At 36.7% G+C, this 17,785-nt stretch overlaps 2 protein-coding genes across 3 annotated transcripts; both read right to left on the bottom strand.

The window, feature by feature from the left end:
- Window positions 1-1,259: 1,259 nt before the first annotated feature.
- LOC125216299 (rhamnogalacturonan I rhamnosyltransferase 1-like) lies at window positions 1,260-4,673 on the bottom strand. Its single transcript, XM_048117977.2, has 8 exons — window positions 3,894-4,673; window positions 3,419-3,486; window positions 3,221-3,309; window positions 2,933-3,098; window positions 2,571-2,860; window positions 2,289-2,493; window positions 2,042-2,199; window positions 1,260-1,943 (listed from the first exon to the last, which is right to left on the bottom strand). The coding sequence occupies exons 1-8, from the start codon at window positions 4,213-4,215 to the stop codon at window positions 1,685-1,687; spliced, it is 1,557 nt and encodes a 518-aa protein (XP_047973934.1). The 5' UTR covers window positions 4,216-4,673; the 3' UTR covers window positions 1,260-1,684.
- A 6,943-nt stretch (window positions 4,674-11,616) lies between these two features.
- On the bottom strand, window positions 11,617-16,674 carry LOC125213029 (uncharacterized). 2 transcript variants are annotated; one of them, XM_089067177.1, is made up of 7 exons: window positions 16,178-16,674; window positions 15,142-15,242; window positions 14,510-14,607; window positions 13,750-13,961; window positions 13,258-13,308; window positions 12,651-12,731; window positions 11,617-11,794 (listed from the first exon to the last, which is right to left on the bottom strand). In XM_089067177.1, the coding sequence occupies exons 1-5, from the start codon at window positions 16,539-16,541 to the stop codon at window positions 13,262-13,264; spliced, it is 822 nt and encodes a 273-aa protein (XP_088923303.1). In that variant the 5' UTR covers window positions 16,542-16,674; the 3' UTR covers window positions 11,617-11,794; window positions 12,651-12,731; window positions 13,258-13,261. The 2 variants fall into 2 exon arrangements, with proteins under 2 accessions (XP_088923303.1, XP_047969336.1); XM_048113379.2 differs by having other exon boundaries at window positions 11,896-12,731.
- Between the last annotated feature and the right edge of the window lie 1,111 nt (window positions 16,675-17,785).

Consider the following 17,785-nt stretch of genomic DNA (forward strand, 5'->3'; position numbering starts at 1 on the left):
ATTGAAGTAATAAGTACTCCCTCCGTCCGCGAATAGCAGTCCCGTTTTTCCATTTTGGTCCGTCCACGAATAGGAGTCCCGGTTCATAATTACTATAAATGGTAAAGAGGCTCACATTCCACCAACTCATTCCACTCACATATCATTTAAAACTAATATATACAAGTGGGACCCCTATTCCACTAACTTTCTTCCACTCACTTTTCTTAACATTTCTTAAAACCCGCACCAATAAGAAATGGGACTCCTATTGTTGGACGGAGGGAGTATTTCTTAAGAATATTTGAAGGTATAGAAATGTTATTGGTGATACGAATTTATCACAAATGGCAAGGATTTAGTCGAGATAATTAAAACAAAAATTTTGATTTTATTGCTCGTTTAAATCTTCGCCACTTGGCGTCACGCATCCACCTTGTTTGAATGAATTTATTTAGATAAAATTCATTTTACTAATTCTTGATTATAGGTTTAAATTCTGTTTTTTAAACAATTTAATTTTTTATTGCAAGTTGTAAAAGCCAAATCATGATAAGGATATAGGTCATAGAGCCCAATTATCAAATAATAATAACTGAAGACTTTGATCAGCATTAATTACCGGATAAACAAGGCCAATAATTTTATAATCTATCATCCTCAATTATTTAGCAACAATATACAATTATATGAGCATGATATTGCACTTCTCCCCTTAACCATTTGTCCTTTCTTTTTCTATTTTATTCTAAAAAATCGTCGTCCTCACCAATCGAATATAAAATATTTTGCTTAATTATATTTAGATGGTGCATAATCAATGTATGTACATTGCACAATGTATTGATGTTTTAAATTATACCTACGCATTTTATTGGAATAGCTTCACTATTCAGTGTATACACATTGTGTCTATATTTTTGAATTCTCTTGAGAGTTATAGGCTCAATAATTATGTAGCATGATCATAATATCCTAATACTAGTATAGTATTTACATGTCTACATAAATATAATGCACTTTAGAATTTTTAAAAGATCTTGAATACTATGATGACATTTGACATTTTTTGTTGCTAAAATATTCAAATTTAATAATTGGAAAATGTCAAGCTGACTTTTTTGTATTGTTTTACATTAAATGTGATCTCATACTCGCTAGATGAAATTCCATGATGAATCTTAGCAACATTCTCTAAATGATGTTGACACCATTTGAACTAAAATTATAAGTCAAACTAGACAATATCAAAATAAATAGATGTGTTTCAGGAAGGAAAAAAAAAAAAGATCCCAGATCACAAAAATTAAATGTATAAAATATGTAACATCCACACATAGCAAAATTTTACATTACAAAATAACAAGTCAAGAAAGATCTTGAAAAGAATAAGAGAATTATGAGAAAAATGAAATGGGAAAGAGGGGTGAGAGTTTGGCAGTAAAATCAAATCTATATTTGCTTCTCTTTGTGTACAAATGCAGAGGAGTCGATATAAACCCCATTGAAATGAGAGGGTAGATTTTCTCTATACAAGAATTGCAATTATTGAGTTGGATATAAAGAACAACTTCATCAAGCAGCACTTCCCTAACCCCCTCTTGTGGCCTTTCTGTAAGTGCCCTTCCCAGTCAAAACCCGCCTTCTCGAGGTTGATCTTCTCTGCTCTCGATCCATCACACAGCAGCTCATTCGTGTCAAGGTTTCAAATACTAGTCAGTTCTAGTGGTTCGTCTTCACTCTGCGTTTCCAAACACTCGTAGGGGTTGGCGTAGAAGTAATCTTCTTCTTTAGGTCGGTCGGGAATCACCAATCTCTTGGTCGGGTTTCCCATGCGTTCAACGTGAGCGTCTTTGACAGCAGTTGAAAACTGATCCCAGTTCAGTGACCCGGAGTTATACTTGTCTATCAATTCGACTAGCAGCTTTCTGTCGAGTAGAATGGTCTTCTTGTATCCAAGATGTCTAATACCCAAACGAAAAAATCACAACAGTCTCATCAAAGAGTTCAACAGATATTCAACTATAGGCATCGTATAAAAAACAATGATCACGGGTGATACCTGCGATGTCCTTCAACGACTTTAGCCATATTTCCATCGTACGTGGGAACAAAGATATCACTCTCCAGGGAAACAAGATAATCAAGAGCCGCCATCTGAGACGAGTGATTCTGGAAATACCTAAGGTCGGAAGAGTCCAACAATGTTTCCTTCCTCACCTATTATATATAGACAAAGGAGATGATGAATACATCAAACCATTCAAGTCAAAAACTAATGCTTATAACAGAGCTGGTGTATTCCTCACCAGATTTGGATACGATGCTCTGAGACTAGAAAGTCTTCTTTCTCCTCGATAGATTTCCCCAGCAGCTATGTAAATCTGGATATTACGATCTATGTCCAGTGCCCGTAACGTGAGGACAGTTTCTTCGGGTGTCAAAGGACATAGACCTTCTCTCCTTTTCATATCAGAATCTATAACCTTCTCTTTCCACCACGGGTAGGCGTATCTTTAAAATAATATGCAAGTTAGTTACGACACAACCAGTATTCCAATACTATAATGAAGTATGTACCAAATCATTACCTCATTTGTGTTAGTTCCTCCACCTCGTCCGCACCACAACCCTGTGTACAACCAGAGAAGGCTAGCATGTCCATCTCGTATCTCAGGTGGAGCACGATGAATGGACCATTTTGCCTAAGAATTTTAATGACTTTTCTGCCCAGTTCCTCTATCTGAGGTGTAAACCTCAAAGCACCAAAATTAACTCTGCAACGGAGCCTCTGAATGTCCATAGGCTGATCGTTATTGGCAAGCCGAGCATCTGTTCTGTTCAAATGGACAACTTTATATTTCTGGATCAGTGGAAGAATCTGCAAGCAAGAAGAAGGAAAGATGAATAAACTTGTACTCTGGAAGAGCAGAAAACAAAGAGCAACACGGACCTGATTGTGATAGTACGAAATATCTGACCAACTAACAGGGGGCATGGTATAGATGATTCCCAGCTCGACCCTCCTCTTGACCCTCGGAGGCAGCTCCTTGAGTATCCGAACTTCATCTCTCAAGGATGTAATGAAATGGTCCACATCAAATATGTCTTCGAACTCACTGCAAGCACTCAAAACATCTCTATTTAGGCCGGCGAAGAATGTTTTCAAGACTCAGTGAACGAAATAAGCAGCTATAGAATAACTGAATGGATATTCATGTGCATCAGCAAGCAAACGGACCTAGGATCGTTCCAGAACGAAGTCTTGTCAAGTTCAGGAACCACCAATGTAACATTTAGATATCTCGCAATGGCAACCATGTCGCATATCTGCAAGCAAAAAAGTCGATGTTAGACAGATTCGAGGTAGAAGGAACCTAAATGCCTAAATGAGGTCAGTAGAGTTCAATCTCCGATCATGTCAAGGTTCGTTACCCACCGCAGCCCGCATTTGATTAAGCCCTCCGTTGCACGAAACCATCAAGTACCCGTTGTTCTTGTAAACCCCTATCAGAAACACATGTTTTTCGAATCATAGATCAGCACAAGATACTCGTTCATGTGGCAAGCATTCTGATTTCTGATTCAATTCATGAGCATGAAGGCGACAATCAAAGCACACAAACAACAATCAATTCACCGATGAAAGGAGAAAACAGTTCATCATCTCTGGAAATAAATTACTGAAACTAAATCCATTGAAATTAACGACCTCCACCATAACTACAAAATCAATAAATGAGGCACAGCAATCAATGCACCATGGCAGAAAACACAATCAAGCTCCAAATTCATCAACAAACGCATCCACACAGAAATAGAAAACACAAAAAACAATTAAATCCACCATTAAAATCCCTAGATTCAGAGTCCCCTTTTCCATCAAATCGAGATAAAACACAACCGACACTCACTCTTTGGAGGCAAAACCCTCGCTAGATGCGACTGAGCATCCAAGGCGGCCGCCGCCGCCGATTCCTGCGAGAAGCAAGACGGCCAGCCCTTCAGAACACGAAGCCCCCGAGTCTCGCTCAATGCCGTCAGCTGAACTAAGCAAGTCCACAGAAAAATCGACGTAGTAGCTCGGATTATCCAAAGCTTCATCCTCGATCGCGACACGACGCCGCTGTTTCTCAGCTTCTCCAGCTTGTCGCCAGCAAACGCCGCCGTTTTGAGCCCCATTATCCCCCACTTCCGCCTCCGCTTGCTCTCTTCACAGTCCTTCAATCTACACATTCCTTCCAATCGCCTCTCTCTCTCGATAAACTGCAATTCGCCTGACCACTTCGTCTATGCACAGTTTGCACCAAAATTGGGGAAGTCTGATTAAATTGCTGGCAGATTCAACTCGATAATTGCTCCAGACGACGGAAAATCGGGGGGAAATGGTTAAATTAGAGGTGCATTACTGAAGTACGGTGATCTTCACCAGTAGATCGACGAAAATTGGAGGAGGATTTAGAAAAATCGAAGGTTTTGAAGAGGATTGAAGTGAGAATCGGCGGCGGGAATGTGGCGGAGAAGCAGCAATGGAAGTTGAAAGGAGCTGGCGGAGGAAGCTGCATCTGAAGGCAAGCTCCGAGCAGCGATATATATAAGTGCGTGTATATGTGTGTGTGTGTGTGAGAGAGAGAGAGAGAGAGAGATAGGGAGAGGGTGTTGGTGAATTAGTGTGTGGTGCAAATCAGAGGAAAATGGAAATGTTGTGTGAATAGGAATGAAATGTCGACCTTTCCCGATTTAACCTTCCACGAGCCTCTAATCTAATGCGCTCGCCTCCACACTATGTTAGTGTGTTTATGTGTCATTTGCTACTTTCGTGTGCAATTAATATAAGTCTTGGTTTGTCATTTTAATCCGTTTGTTATTAGGATTACGGTTCATTTTTTCATTAAATGATAAGTAGATTTTACATTTCAATCAAAATTTATTATAAAAAATATTCGCATTACACTATTTTCTTTCACCAAATTTTACTTTATATACTAAATTCATCTTACAATAGAAGTAACATTTATGTGAATGCGGATTGACTATTTTCTTTCACCAAATTTTACTTTATATACTAAATTCATCTTACAATAGCAGTAACATTTATGTGAATGCGGATTTTAAGAAGTAACTATGGATCTCATTTATATAATTAGTTTTATAATAAAATGGAAGTGAAATAAGTTAGTAGAATGTGATGCCTACTTAACATTTATGGTAAAGTGAAATGTGACTTTTATTGTGGGACGAACTGAAATGAAAAAATGTGATTTTATTGACAGAGGTAGTATTTCTTAATCGGACCAAAATGATAAAATGTGCCGAAGTCAATCGGGACTATTAATCGGGGACGGAGAATATTAGTATTATAATGAAATCTGAGCCGAATGAATTAGTGAAAAATAAAGTATTATAATTAACTTTGATAGTAGTATAAATGAAATGAGACTCTTATTTGCAAAACGAGACTTATATTACAATATTGAGTTATTGAGGGAGTATTTTTTAATTATGTGATCTCACAAAAGTCTATTAAAAAAGTTTTTTATACTTATTTTCACATTATATTAAATTAAAAATAGGTGTAGATAAATTTGTTAGGATGTTTTAAGGAAATAAGTGAATTTAGATGGAATGATTATAACTTTGTTTACTTAATATTGGTGAAAAAGAGATGACAGTGAGCTGGATAAGGGCATTCGCAATGGTGCGGACGATGCATCGTCCGTCGCATCGTCCGCCACTGCAGCATCGCGGACGATGGGTTAACCATCGTCCGCGGACGATGCGCGGAGGATACCCATCGTTCGTCACATCGCCCGTCACTGTGGACGACGCGGACGATGGGCACGCGTTTCGAATTTTTTTTTGAATTTTTTCAATTTTTTTTTCTTATTTAAACTCTACTATTCACTACCATTTCACACACTCCAATTTCACATCTCTTCAATTATTCTCTCTCATCGACTCAAAAATGAATCCCAACGACTACGATTTGAGTACATCAAATGGCTGCAGACGGGCCTTGACTCGAGCCTTGTTCGATGCCGTTAATGAAGCCAAGGCGGAATGCTTGGCACAAATGCAGCGGGAGTAGGCGGCGGCGGAGGCGCGGGTCCCTCGCCCGATACGACGGCGGACGTTTGTCCCCCGCGAGCACGACGTACCGCATGAACGTCTGTTCGCAGATTATTTTGCCGAGAATCCAAGGTGGGGCCCGAATATTTTTCACCGTCGTTTTAGAATGAGCCGAGATCTTTTTCTCCGCATTGTGCACACGTTGGAGGCCCGTGATGAGTACTTCTAGTCAGTGGCGGAGCCAGACTGTTAATGATGGGGGGCCCAAACAGCTACTCCCCGCCTCCGCAAAAAATAGGCTCATTTGTAGACGACACAAGTTTTAATGACAAATTGATAAAATGAGAGAGAAAATGTATAAAAATATAGGCAAAGTAAGACAGATGAGGAAAAAAGAGGTAAAGTATGGGATGAAAATGAATGGAGCTATTTTTTATGAACATCCCAAAATGACAAAATGAGATTTTTTTATGAACGGAGAGAGTTTTAAATTTATTAAGTATGTTCAGTGTTTTGAAGCAACTCGAACATAAGCTATATAAAAAGTCGCTTGAGAAATAGATAATTGAAAAAAATATGTTTGAAGAGCGTAGCATTTGATATTAATTTTACTTGGATTAGATTATATATTTGCATATGTATAGAATTATTTTCTATTCTTAAGTTGTTAATATCATTCTTTATGAATACATATTTAAATTATTTATAGAAATTCTCTAGAGAGAAAATCAATAAAAATACTATTGGAGAAAATCAATATTAAAGAATATGATGAAGATCAACAAGAAAATTAAAAATTAAAAATAAAGTTGAAAAATGAATTTAACATTAAATGCACCATGCAGGAATCGATCTTTGAATCTATTGAATGAATGACTCACATTCACACCATCTAGGCTAGCAAATGATAATATAAATGATGCATATATATATATTATATATACTAAACGTTAAAACGGCTGGGGGGCCCAAGGGCCCCCCTGGCCCCACCGTGGCTCCGCCACTGCTTCTAGTATCGGGAAGACGGGATCGGCAGACCCGGACTTACGCCGTTGCAGAAGTGCACGGTTGCGATCCGCCAGTTGGCCTACGGCACAACAGCGGATATGTTCGACGAGTACCTTCACGTCGGGGATACAACTGGCCGCAAATGTCTGAAGAATTTTTGTAAGTTAGTTGTGGAGGCTTTTGGCGACACATATTTGCGACGCCCGACTGCTGACGATTGCCAGAGCCTGATGCGGATGCACGAAACGGTGCACGACTTCCCTGGGATGCTAGGAAGCATCGACTGTATGCACTGGCAGTGGAAGAACTGCCCGACGGCCTGGAGAGGCTAATTTACTAGTGGCTACAAGGGCAGCCACCCAACGATGATCCTAGTAGCCGTCGCTGACCACCGCCTCTGGATCTGGCATGCCTACTTTGGTGTAGCCGGGTCGAACAACGACATCAACGTCCTCAACTCGTCCACCCTATTCGCCGATCAGTGCAAGGGTCGCGGTCCGGCCATTCAGTTCACTTCCAACGGCCGCACACATCATATGGGGTACTACTTGGCCGATGGCATATACCCTAGGTGGCCTGTTTTTTTGAAGACGATCAGCTGCCCAATTAGTGAGAGGAGAGTCTTGTTTGCGGCAAAGCAGGAGTCCGCGCGGAAGGATGTGGAGCGGGCTTGTGGGGTGCTCCAATCGCGGTGGGCAATCGTGAAAGGTCCGGCGCGTTTCTGGTACAAGGAAGTCATCGCCGACGTCATGTATGCGTGCATCATCATGCATAACATGATAGTCGAACAAGAACGTGGTCATGTCACCAATTGGGTGGATGATGAAGCCGGATCTAGCTCCAGCACGGCTACCTCGCCGGTCACTCGAGGATTACCGACTGGCTTCGGTGCGGTTCTAGAGCGACAGGCCTCAATGCGCAACCAACAAGACCATACTCGGCTCATGACCGACATGATTGAAGAAGTTTGGACCCGCAACCGCCGCCATTGAGAAATTGTAGTTTTTTTTTTCGTATTGTAATGTTTGAATTTTAATGAAATGAAGTTTTAGTTTTCCAAATTTTGAAGTATTTAAATATTCAAATAATAGAAAAATGCTTAGGGCGTCGCTTAGGGCGTCGCTTAGGGCGGGCTATAGTCCGCCCCACTGCAGGTGGAATAAGAGGAGGATAAAATGCTGACGTGGCGGTGCATAAGGCGTCCCATTGTGAATGTCCTAAAGAACGAGAGATGAGAAAAAGAACTAAAGAATAAAATTGTTTCTGCGTTATGACGTTGTCGACCGATGACCATTCGATGAAAACATAATGTCTAGTGTTACGTAGATATATCTCCTAGTCTTTATAAATTATTTGTTACGCTATAAATAAATAATTCTGAATATGTGGTCAATGCAACTCCTAACAAATTCATACGGTAATTAAGGTGGGTTTCAGTTTTCTTTTCTAAATTTTATTATGGGTGAATCAAAATGAGTAAAGTCTCGTTGACTAGCAATATTATAGGTACACACCGACATTATTAAACAATAACCGATCTATAATAAAAATAGGCAAAAACAGTTGATATAACAAAGAAAAAGTTTTATCCTTTGCACCTCTAAAATTGTGGTGAAACATGAAGTGCATTTATGATCATACTTTAATATGGTGAGATCTAAAGATGATACACATTGCCCACGTTTGAGATAAATTGGTCAAATATGACTGGGCACACTAACATGGTACAATTATAATTTTAAAAATAAAATGGTACTCCCTCCATCCCCTATTAATTATTCACTTTTATCATTTGTATTTGTACTTTATTAATTGTCCACTTCAATTTGTTACTACTATAAATAGTAACAAGGCTCAGATTCCACTAACTCATTTTATTTGTATTCTATTATAAAATTAACATTTATATATAAAATTAGGATTCATATTTACCATTTTCAACCCACTTTTCTTTCATATTTCTTAAAATCTACGCCCCGAGTAAAAGTGGATGATTATTAATAGTTGAACGGATATAAAAGTAAGAACAAGATGGATAGAAACATTGAAGCAAAAAGTGTAGTAGTAGTATTTATTTTCATTATATTTTCTCATAGGGTAAGAGTAGTAGAATAGCAATATCCATCGATAGTTGTTGTTGGTGCATGAGTTCAACCACAGCGGATAATCGCTCTGGCCAATTACAACTGAATCTATGGGCAAATCAGCCAATAAATGAGAGCCAGCTAAGGTCGACCCCACGATGATAAAGTATTTGGCACACGTGTCAATGATCGAGCGGGAACGGATCACCACGTGGCGGTATCAGATCACACGACAATATACCAATATTTGCCTGTCAAATCAAAGATACCGAAGCCGACAATTTCTCCTGTCATTTCGCGCTATAATAAGATATATAATCTCTTCCTTCATTTTATTTCGGAATGTGGAGTACTCCCGGTAAAAAATAAAAAGAAATAAATAATAAAAATAAAAATTAAATTGTGAATGATACAAGTTTTAATATGAGGTATATATTATTATTAGTAGTGTTCAATTGTGTTAGGTAGCAAATATGGGGGTTCTTTTTCCAACTTGGTCTATTTTTCGTGGACAACCAAAAATGACAAATGTGGTCTATTCTCGTAGACGGAGGGAGTATTATTTTACTCCATCCATCCCATAAAAATATGTGCAATTTTAATTTTAGTCAATCACATAAAAATACGTGAATTCTATTTTTAGAAAGTTATTCCAATTTATTACTCATATACATCAACTTATTTACAATTTATACCACCATTAAACACTAGTACTAATAATGTGAGTTTCACTATCCACTAACACTATTTTAAGTTTTTAACTACCTTCATCTCTCTTACTTAATCAATTTTGCATTAATTCCCGTTTCATATTAATTGTTTATATTTTTATGGGTCAAATGGAGTATTTAATCCTTATTTAAATCTTCACAAGTGAATTTTTTTTAAGTAGATTAATGTATTAGTACTAGTATTTGGTAATGTGTTTATTGGAGTATATATTATTTTCAAATACTAGTCAATAATCTTTCTTCCATTTATAATTAGGAATTTCATATATTTCATGTACGAATTTTAATAAATACAAAGAAAATAATAATGAATATGAGTCACACTTCTATAATTAATTTTAAATAAAATAAGTTAAATGAGCTAATGAAAATAAGATTTATTTACTATTTATATTAAAATTGTAATTGAAATTCTCATTGATATTCCTGTTGCCGTACAGAGAGATATTATCAAAGAAAGGAATCAAAATTCAAACATAGAAATAGCTTCGGTCTCTTTCTTCTTCTTGATGATGATGTTATATTGTTATTTTTCATTGGCATGTATTTCGTATATTCTTAATTTTTAATCGTACAGAGACGATAAATGGAGAGACGATGAGATGAGAAATTGTGGGAGTGTCGGTTGGACCATAATAAATCAGTACGGATTTTATTTTTTAGAAACTTAAACTGGAATAAATTATTCTATTTTTTGAATAAAAATGATAGAAATTAGGAACTACCTCCATAAATACACAAGGGCCCAGCATGAATAATGATAATTAGCCCAAATCTGAAAAGAACAAAAATCATATTTATGTGCATGTCTCATTCTTTATTAGTATCGTGTCTATTTTGGATTTGGACATTTAGTTTAACTCTTCACGAGGAAATATAATAGAGATGGACGTATTTTCGCGGGGGAGTGTTAGGGGGTCACCACCTCTTAAAATAACACAATATCATCATTTTTAGCCAATTATTTGTACGCGTGGACAAATAATAAGCTGCCACGAGGCCAAATTTTTTTTTTGAAAACGACGGCTAGCAATATTTTGTACACTATACAACAATTTTTCTTGGCCAACAATATCCAACACGCTATTAGCGTTTATAATATTGTTGTATAAGTGGTGTCACAATGTCACTTTAAGAGGGATTGTCATTTTAACACAAATCTATTTTCGCATTTATATAGTGAATTTATTTTATTTTATTTTATTTTTTATTGAATTCAAGAATTAGGATACTGAGCCTCGTATTTTGATGTTTTACGTTTATAAATTAGAAAGAAAAAAAATCCTGAAGCTAGAATGCTCGAAGTGAAAATTATTCTACTTACGTCTAGTCGAGAAATTTGTGTATTTAGTAGTATAAATGATATTATTGCAATAAAGTAGTATTGTGACACCCCAACTTATCTATGTATCCCAGTCGTGCAGGATTATATTGAAGTAGACATTTGTAATAATAAAATACTAGTATAGTTTTGGTCTATTAAAAAAAACCTATGATTAGTCATTTTTCACTATCGTTGCATTTACAAACATGCGTTATATTCAGTGTTTTCCTTTTTCCCTTTGTCCTGATATAAAATGTCTAATTTTTATTATCTATGCATCAGCCGGCGATGGAAGACGAGTCGCCCTACCATCACCGGGGATCATGATTTTTAGAAAAATAATATTCCCTCCGGCACACCATAAGTGACCTGTATTTCTTCCCGTCCCAGCTAACGTGAATTATTTATTGTTTTCGCAATGTATAACACAATTACTCTCTACTAACGATAACAGAGAGAATTAGAGTTTAACAAATAAAGGTATGTCAACATTAAGTCATTTCAAAGCAACCTTTCACCTCAGTGTTTTGTTCATATCACCTTCTGCATACATGTTCATCATTTTCCTTCAACCTGTAGATTTCAACTGGTATGGCGACCTACATTTCAAAGAATAGTTACGCAAACACACGACTAGGCAACGCGAAGAACTTGTGCGAATCAAATAGAATTAACAACAGAAGATCAGATCAGTTTCAACCTGAAACAGATTGTTGCTTATACATGAGAAGATGTAATCACAAAGAGTCGTACTGCATATATCGGATCGTATATGGTTTTACGACTGAACTACGACGGTGGCATGGACAACAACACCTAGCTGGATATGAAGTAGCATTCTAGGATAGAATTCAATGTAACATAAATTGAGAAACTATTCATTTATGAATATCACATGCATCAGCTAATATGTAGAAACATTTTTAGTACTGGAATGTTGCACATTCCAAACGCACTCTATTTACTAAAACTACATAAGTAGTGAATTTTACCAAGAGAGCCTAGAATCTGAACAAGAATGAGACTATGATTATAGCAATTTATACTGCAGTCCCACATGTTTATTGCAGGCCATCATAAATGCGTTAGATGTTAATTTCATAACTAAGTTTTTTTTTAAAATGTGATGGAAATTAGATTATTATTACTAGTAAATTCGGTGATGATAAATGTACTACGAACCAGTCAAAAAACACGGACAATTCGACCAATGAATTTCGAGTAATAGGACAATGATGGACATGAATTACAGATTACATCGACTATCAAATCCAAAGTTCCCCTCCCAACAATCCTTAATAATCCCAATATTATTAAGTAGAGATGTTGAGATCGAAAATAGAAGTAAGAACTTTCTCAATGATGTCAAGAGAAACAAGAGAAAATGGGATTTACTAGTTTGAATAAATTTTGCAGCAGTTGAATTCTGTGTAGCATCGTGATTTCTGCCCTTACCTTAGAATTTCTTCGATACTCATCTCAAAGAACCGATATTATTGTATGTACTCGTTTTCAGTGAGATTCTTTATCATCCTCCTAAAAGCATACAATAAAAAGTAACTGAGTTGGTATCAATTTAAGCTCAAAAGATGAGAGGCAAGCAAAATTATATGCAATTATGCATTATCTAATGACCAACTTTGTTGTTGAATTTGATTGTTAATGCCAAAAATAATGTCACAAACAGCGACCATTATAATGCCTCACACTTAGGCAAAGCTAGGCAAGGATAATGCTTGTAGAAATTCAAAAATTACTATAACAAGTAAATGTGCTAGCTTGATTGATGGTCTAAGGATAGGATGAGAACAGCCTACAGCTATTTTTCACTTATTTGACAGTATATTCATCTCGGAGGCTTTAGTCAGTTAATTTATGACCCCTTTTGTATTCTGTGATGATAGAGCAAATTATATTCAACTCCATTTGAAAATCAACTTTCTTTTTAGTATGCAAAGTAAAAATGATAGAGGTGTTTCTCATGAAAAATATCTCCTGGCAACACAATAATAATAGAGGTAATAGGAAAGCAACTGCAATGAGAAACAACTACTGCACTTACCTAGTTATATTTTTTCAAAGCCATCATCATCTGAGTCATCATTCCCATCATCTGAGAAATTAAAAACACAATGAACATGCTGTGGGAACAACTAAAACAAATTGTCATCACTAATTAAGTTCTAACTTAGGAAAAACAGGATAGTGAAGACATGAATAATACAATAAAAAGCAGAACTATAATGTGGTCACGTTGAAGTTTTTACCAAAGAAAAGAGCAGTGACCTTCAGTTATGTGCATATAGCCAAATTGGCTTGCTATTTGCATATCATCATGATAAATTTAACAATATGGTAGCTGGAGATCAAGATTTGAGAAGCTTAAGAAAGGAAAAAAATTATACTACCATCTTATGAACAAAATTGATTAAAAAAATCAAATACTATAAATAGTAGTAGTACCAAAAAGTGGAGAAATGTAATATTAAATCTGCTTGAACAAGGGTTGCATTATAACAAAGAGTTAAAGCTTACTCGGCTAAGCATATCGTACCTGGATCATCATCATCACTGTCATCAAGGTCTCCAAGAAGAAATACATCCAGATCCTTGTCAATGGATGCTGACTTCTGAGCACTGCCTTTTGGTTTCGAAATCTCATCTGCTTCTTCAGATCTTACACTTGATGAAGTCCCCTCGACCTCAGCATCTGTAACATTTTCAGCTGGCTTGAGCTTTACAACTTCCACATAGTGTTTCTCATATCTAACAAAAACAGACATGTATATTAAGAGCATATACACATACATTCAAGCCAAAGAAACAGAAGAGTGATGGATACGAGTTCATAATGATCTCAACACAACCTCATAATATCTGGAACCTTAACATAATCACACCAAAGTAATAAAATCATATGTACATTGTTTGTCAAATATGTTCCAAAACATATGATTTATAGATTTCGGTGTTAGATTTATATAAATCCACATAGATTTATAAATTATTCTTTTGATAAAATTACAAATATAAGATCTACAAGACCTATTTGAGATACACAGAAAGTTATGCTAATCTAAAGCAGCAAGAGAAAGCTTTAGAAAAGCACAGCTTAGCAGTAGAAAAAGATACATTAGTAGGGGCCACATATAAATAGGTAAATTAAATCAAATCAATGATCAAATGAGGTCAAGAGTTAAAGTGATACAGAAAAAATAAATTACTTGCTAGCGGTTTTGCATCTTTGCATTTGGTTTCAAAATTGCCAACTGATTACAAACACAGTCATTAATGCAAAATTTTCTTTTACTTACGCTGCCACATGACTGTTTACAAGAATGAAATAGATTTTCCAAAACTTCCATTCCTTCATCACACGTGGACATAGTTGATACCTTAGCTTTGAGATTTCCTGAAAGCATATGCAAATAGTTATGCATATGTGATTTGAGCATGATTTTAATTTTCATGTTCATTTGTAGTATTAAACAACGGCAAACTAATAAGGTTGGCCAGGCCTACATGATGTGAAGTAATATATCTGTCCAGTCTGAACAAAGTAAAGATTGACCGATTATATTAAAATTACGCTGTAGAGACAAACAATATAGAACAAAGAGTCATTTAGATCCCCTAATAGTTCCACCACCAACCTACCTTGTTATCATGCAGATAGTCAAAGATATATATCATTAGTAACATCTTCATATTGTGCACTTATGAAGATATTGCTTTAAGGATATGTGATTAGTCCCCCTGAACATGGACTCAAAGTCTTGGTTTTAAATGTAAGAGGATTTCAAACGAGAGTTGAAATAAAGATCTTATCATATATCCTAAGAGGCGCTTTCTACTTCCAGGCAGATAAAACATGTAGTTATAAGATTGATTCTTCCTATCCACTCTCTCCAAAGCAAGTGTAGATTATATACATGAAGGCTCTAACCTTCACTGTCAAAAGAACAAGATTGGCATGCCTTTCTTGCCACTCTGTGAGATCTTGCCGAACATTTGAGACGGTATGAATATTAGATACTTTTGACTCATCTGCCATAAGAATGATACCAGATGTAAATATTTGCATTATGTGCTGAGATGCGTGGGTACTGAAGAATTATTGTTGGCATCTTAAAGGGATTAAGAGTTCTAAAACTACAAAGCATGCATAATATTCCAGAAACATTTATTCTAACTGAAACAAATCTAGTCCCACCAACTCAATGAGTCATTAAAGTGCCCCATTCTTCTTTTTAACTAAAAGGGTTTAGAAAGTTCTTAGGATAGCTTCACTCAAAGAATGGAGGGGAATAACTAAATGTGAAGTAAGGAATAGTATCTTCATTTAGGCCAATCATATATTGAGTACATAAATAGAAATCTAAAAGAATACAGAGTCACAAGGGCCTAACTATTGCTTTTCTAAGGATCTGATGCCCATCTACGGGACCACCAGCAAACTTCTTCACACTGGAGGATCATATTCTTATGTTTTCGAAAGGGTAAAAGTTAAAAATAGAGTTTTCATTTTATTATAGAAACCTTTTTGTTGGACTTCTGTTAAGTTCCTCTGTTTTCTCCTGTATCCGGCTGAAAATAAATTTTAGTAGTAGTTGTCTGCTATAGGATCAGATTATACGTTTCCAGTCAGCATTGGACTAATTATGTGGTGACTAATCTTATGATGAGTTGATGACAAGTTGATAGTATATATCCGTGCTGTGCCCACCATCCTCCCTTCTCTCCCCATTTCTCATCGTTTCGTTATATTCACGCATATTCTTATCTTGTATATCAATTGCATTTCGTAACAGCTATTGTTTCAGCATTGTCCAGAACGCATCTCAACAAAGGATAAAAAATGCAGTATAATTCGATTCACACTGCATCAAATCTCGAAAACAGTAAACCAAAATTCGATCACGCAACATAGAATGCGGAAAACTCAAATCAACAATCAGTAAGTAAATCAGACAACAACACACCTTCAAGCGGAAAATCACGGAAAGTATTCGTCGTAATGCCTCTCACAAACTCCCTCAGCTCATCCGTAACACCGAACATATCCAGATCGGCGGGGCTGTAGGCCGCCTTCTGAGCTGAATCGACGAGATTGTTGAGAACCACGGCGGGAGGAGGAATGTGAGCCTTGATCTCGTCGGTGCGCTTCATCGCGTCCGCGGCGAACTCCTGCGACAGCTTCGACGCCTCCGCCGCCAGCTCCTTGGAGCGCCTCGACGCCTCCGAGACGACGCCTGAGAAGTTGGTGGAGCCGAGCCCCTGCGTCAGCTGCTGCGATTTCCTCGCCGCCTCCTCCGCGAATGCGCGAGCTCTCAGCCAGAAATCCATGGCGAATCTGATGCGAATGCGATCGAATTGGGGGATTTTGCGATGGGATTAAAGGAGAGTTTTGGCTATGGAGATTGCATTGCGATATTTTGATGCTTCGATTGATGAGTAGCGTAATTTGTGGAACTCTATATTTATACGCTTCTTTTGTTCCCGGGAAATTAAAGTTTGATTTGCTCTATTTATTTATTATTAATATCGTATTAAATTAATTTCTCTATTTCAAAATTCATTTGTTTTTTACTAATAAATTTATTTATTTGTCTATTTCATTAAATTTAAATTATGTCACGTCCCTTTAAATGAGTTTGAAACTTTATACAGCACTTACATTTGTAAGATACTACAAGAAAATAGCAAATTAAGCGTCTATTTCATTACATTTAAATTATGTCACGTCCCTTTAAATGAGTTGAAAATTTATAAGTAGTATATTAGTACGTTTGTAAGAAAAATAGCAAATTAAGCGTGAAAATATGTGTACTCTCAAATAAATAATTTATACTATCAATTTTCAGGTGTCTCAACAAAACATTAAACATGCATGTAGAAAATACTAATAATAATTTGTAGAAGTGATAAGGCTCCTTTCATGCATCGGTTTAGGATTAAAATTCTGTGCATTTGGGGCGCTAATGTGCGTTATTGAGTTCAGGTGCGTAGTAAATCTGTCGGACCCAGGAGTTGTTGTTACCTGACCTGACAGATGCAAAAGAGATGAAATTGAAGCAAAAATCAGAAGTCGTCGTTCAGACCTGGGAGAATCAAAAGTTGGCGACAGGAGTAGAATGGAGCGAGAGCAAATTATTTTAAAGATTCTTACTCAAGGGCAGGAGCGTAAAATCACCAGAGGGGATACCCTAGGGATCAGAGCCTCACATATATAAAGAGCTCAACCTTGAAGAAGAAGCGAATCCGTGAACAGCCACTTCTACGCTCTCCTAGCTCTAGTTCTAGTTCTCTACTTCAAATTTTTATCTTCGACTGCTGCGCACTTGGACATGGAGGATTCTGGCCACCGTGGTTCTCATCGTCATTGTTGTTATTTTGCTGTGTAACACCGCCTTGTGGAGGCGAAGAAACAATTTCATTTGCTTTCGTTTAGTACCTTGTTGATTTTTAAGTTTCGCAAATCTAGTTTCTTCCTTTGATCTGCTGGATTCAGACTTATTTATAGTTATTATGGAAGTTTATGTTTGCTTTTGGTCGAATATCTCTGAGTTTATGTTCATCTCTTGTTTTTA

The sequence above is a fragment of the Salvia hispanica genome, chromosome 3 (assembly GCF_029641045.1).
Source record: "Salvia hispanica isolate PSC_SH4W2 chromosome 3, Shi_PSC_v1, whole genome shotgun sequence".
Taxonomy (NCBI): Eukaryota; Viridiplantae; Streptophyta; class Magnoliopsida; order Lamiales; family Lamiaceae; genus Salvia; species Salvia hispanica.

Bases quoted from the DNA above. Each gene is read 5' to 3' on its own strand.
- LOC125216299 (XM_048117977.2), bottom strand. From the start codon at position 4,215: ATGTGTAGATTGAAGGACTGTGAAGAGAGCAAGCGGAGGCGGAAGTGG. The intron at 3,099-3,220 runs GTCCGTTTGCTT...GAGTGCTTGCAG, and splicing joins TCGTTCTGGAACGATCCTAG to TGAGTTCGAAGACATATTTG. The intron at 2,200-2,288 runs GTGAGGAATACA...TATATATAATAG, and splicing joins GAGCATCGTATCCAAATCTG to GTGAGGAAGGAAACATTGTT.
- LOC125213029 (XM_089067177.1), bottom strand. From the start codon at position 16,541: ATGGATTTCTGGCTGAGAGCTCGCGCATTCGCGGAGGAGGCGGCGAGG. The intron at 15,243-16,177 runs GTGTGTTGTTGT...TTCTTATGGCAG, and splicing joins CCGTGATTTTCCGCTTGAAG to ATGAGTCAAAAGTATCTAAT. The intron at 13,309-13,749 runs GTACGATATGCT...TTAATTTCTCAG, and splicing joins CAGTGATGATGATGATCCAG to ATGATGGGAATGATGACTCA.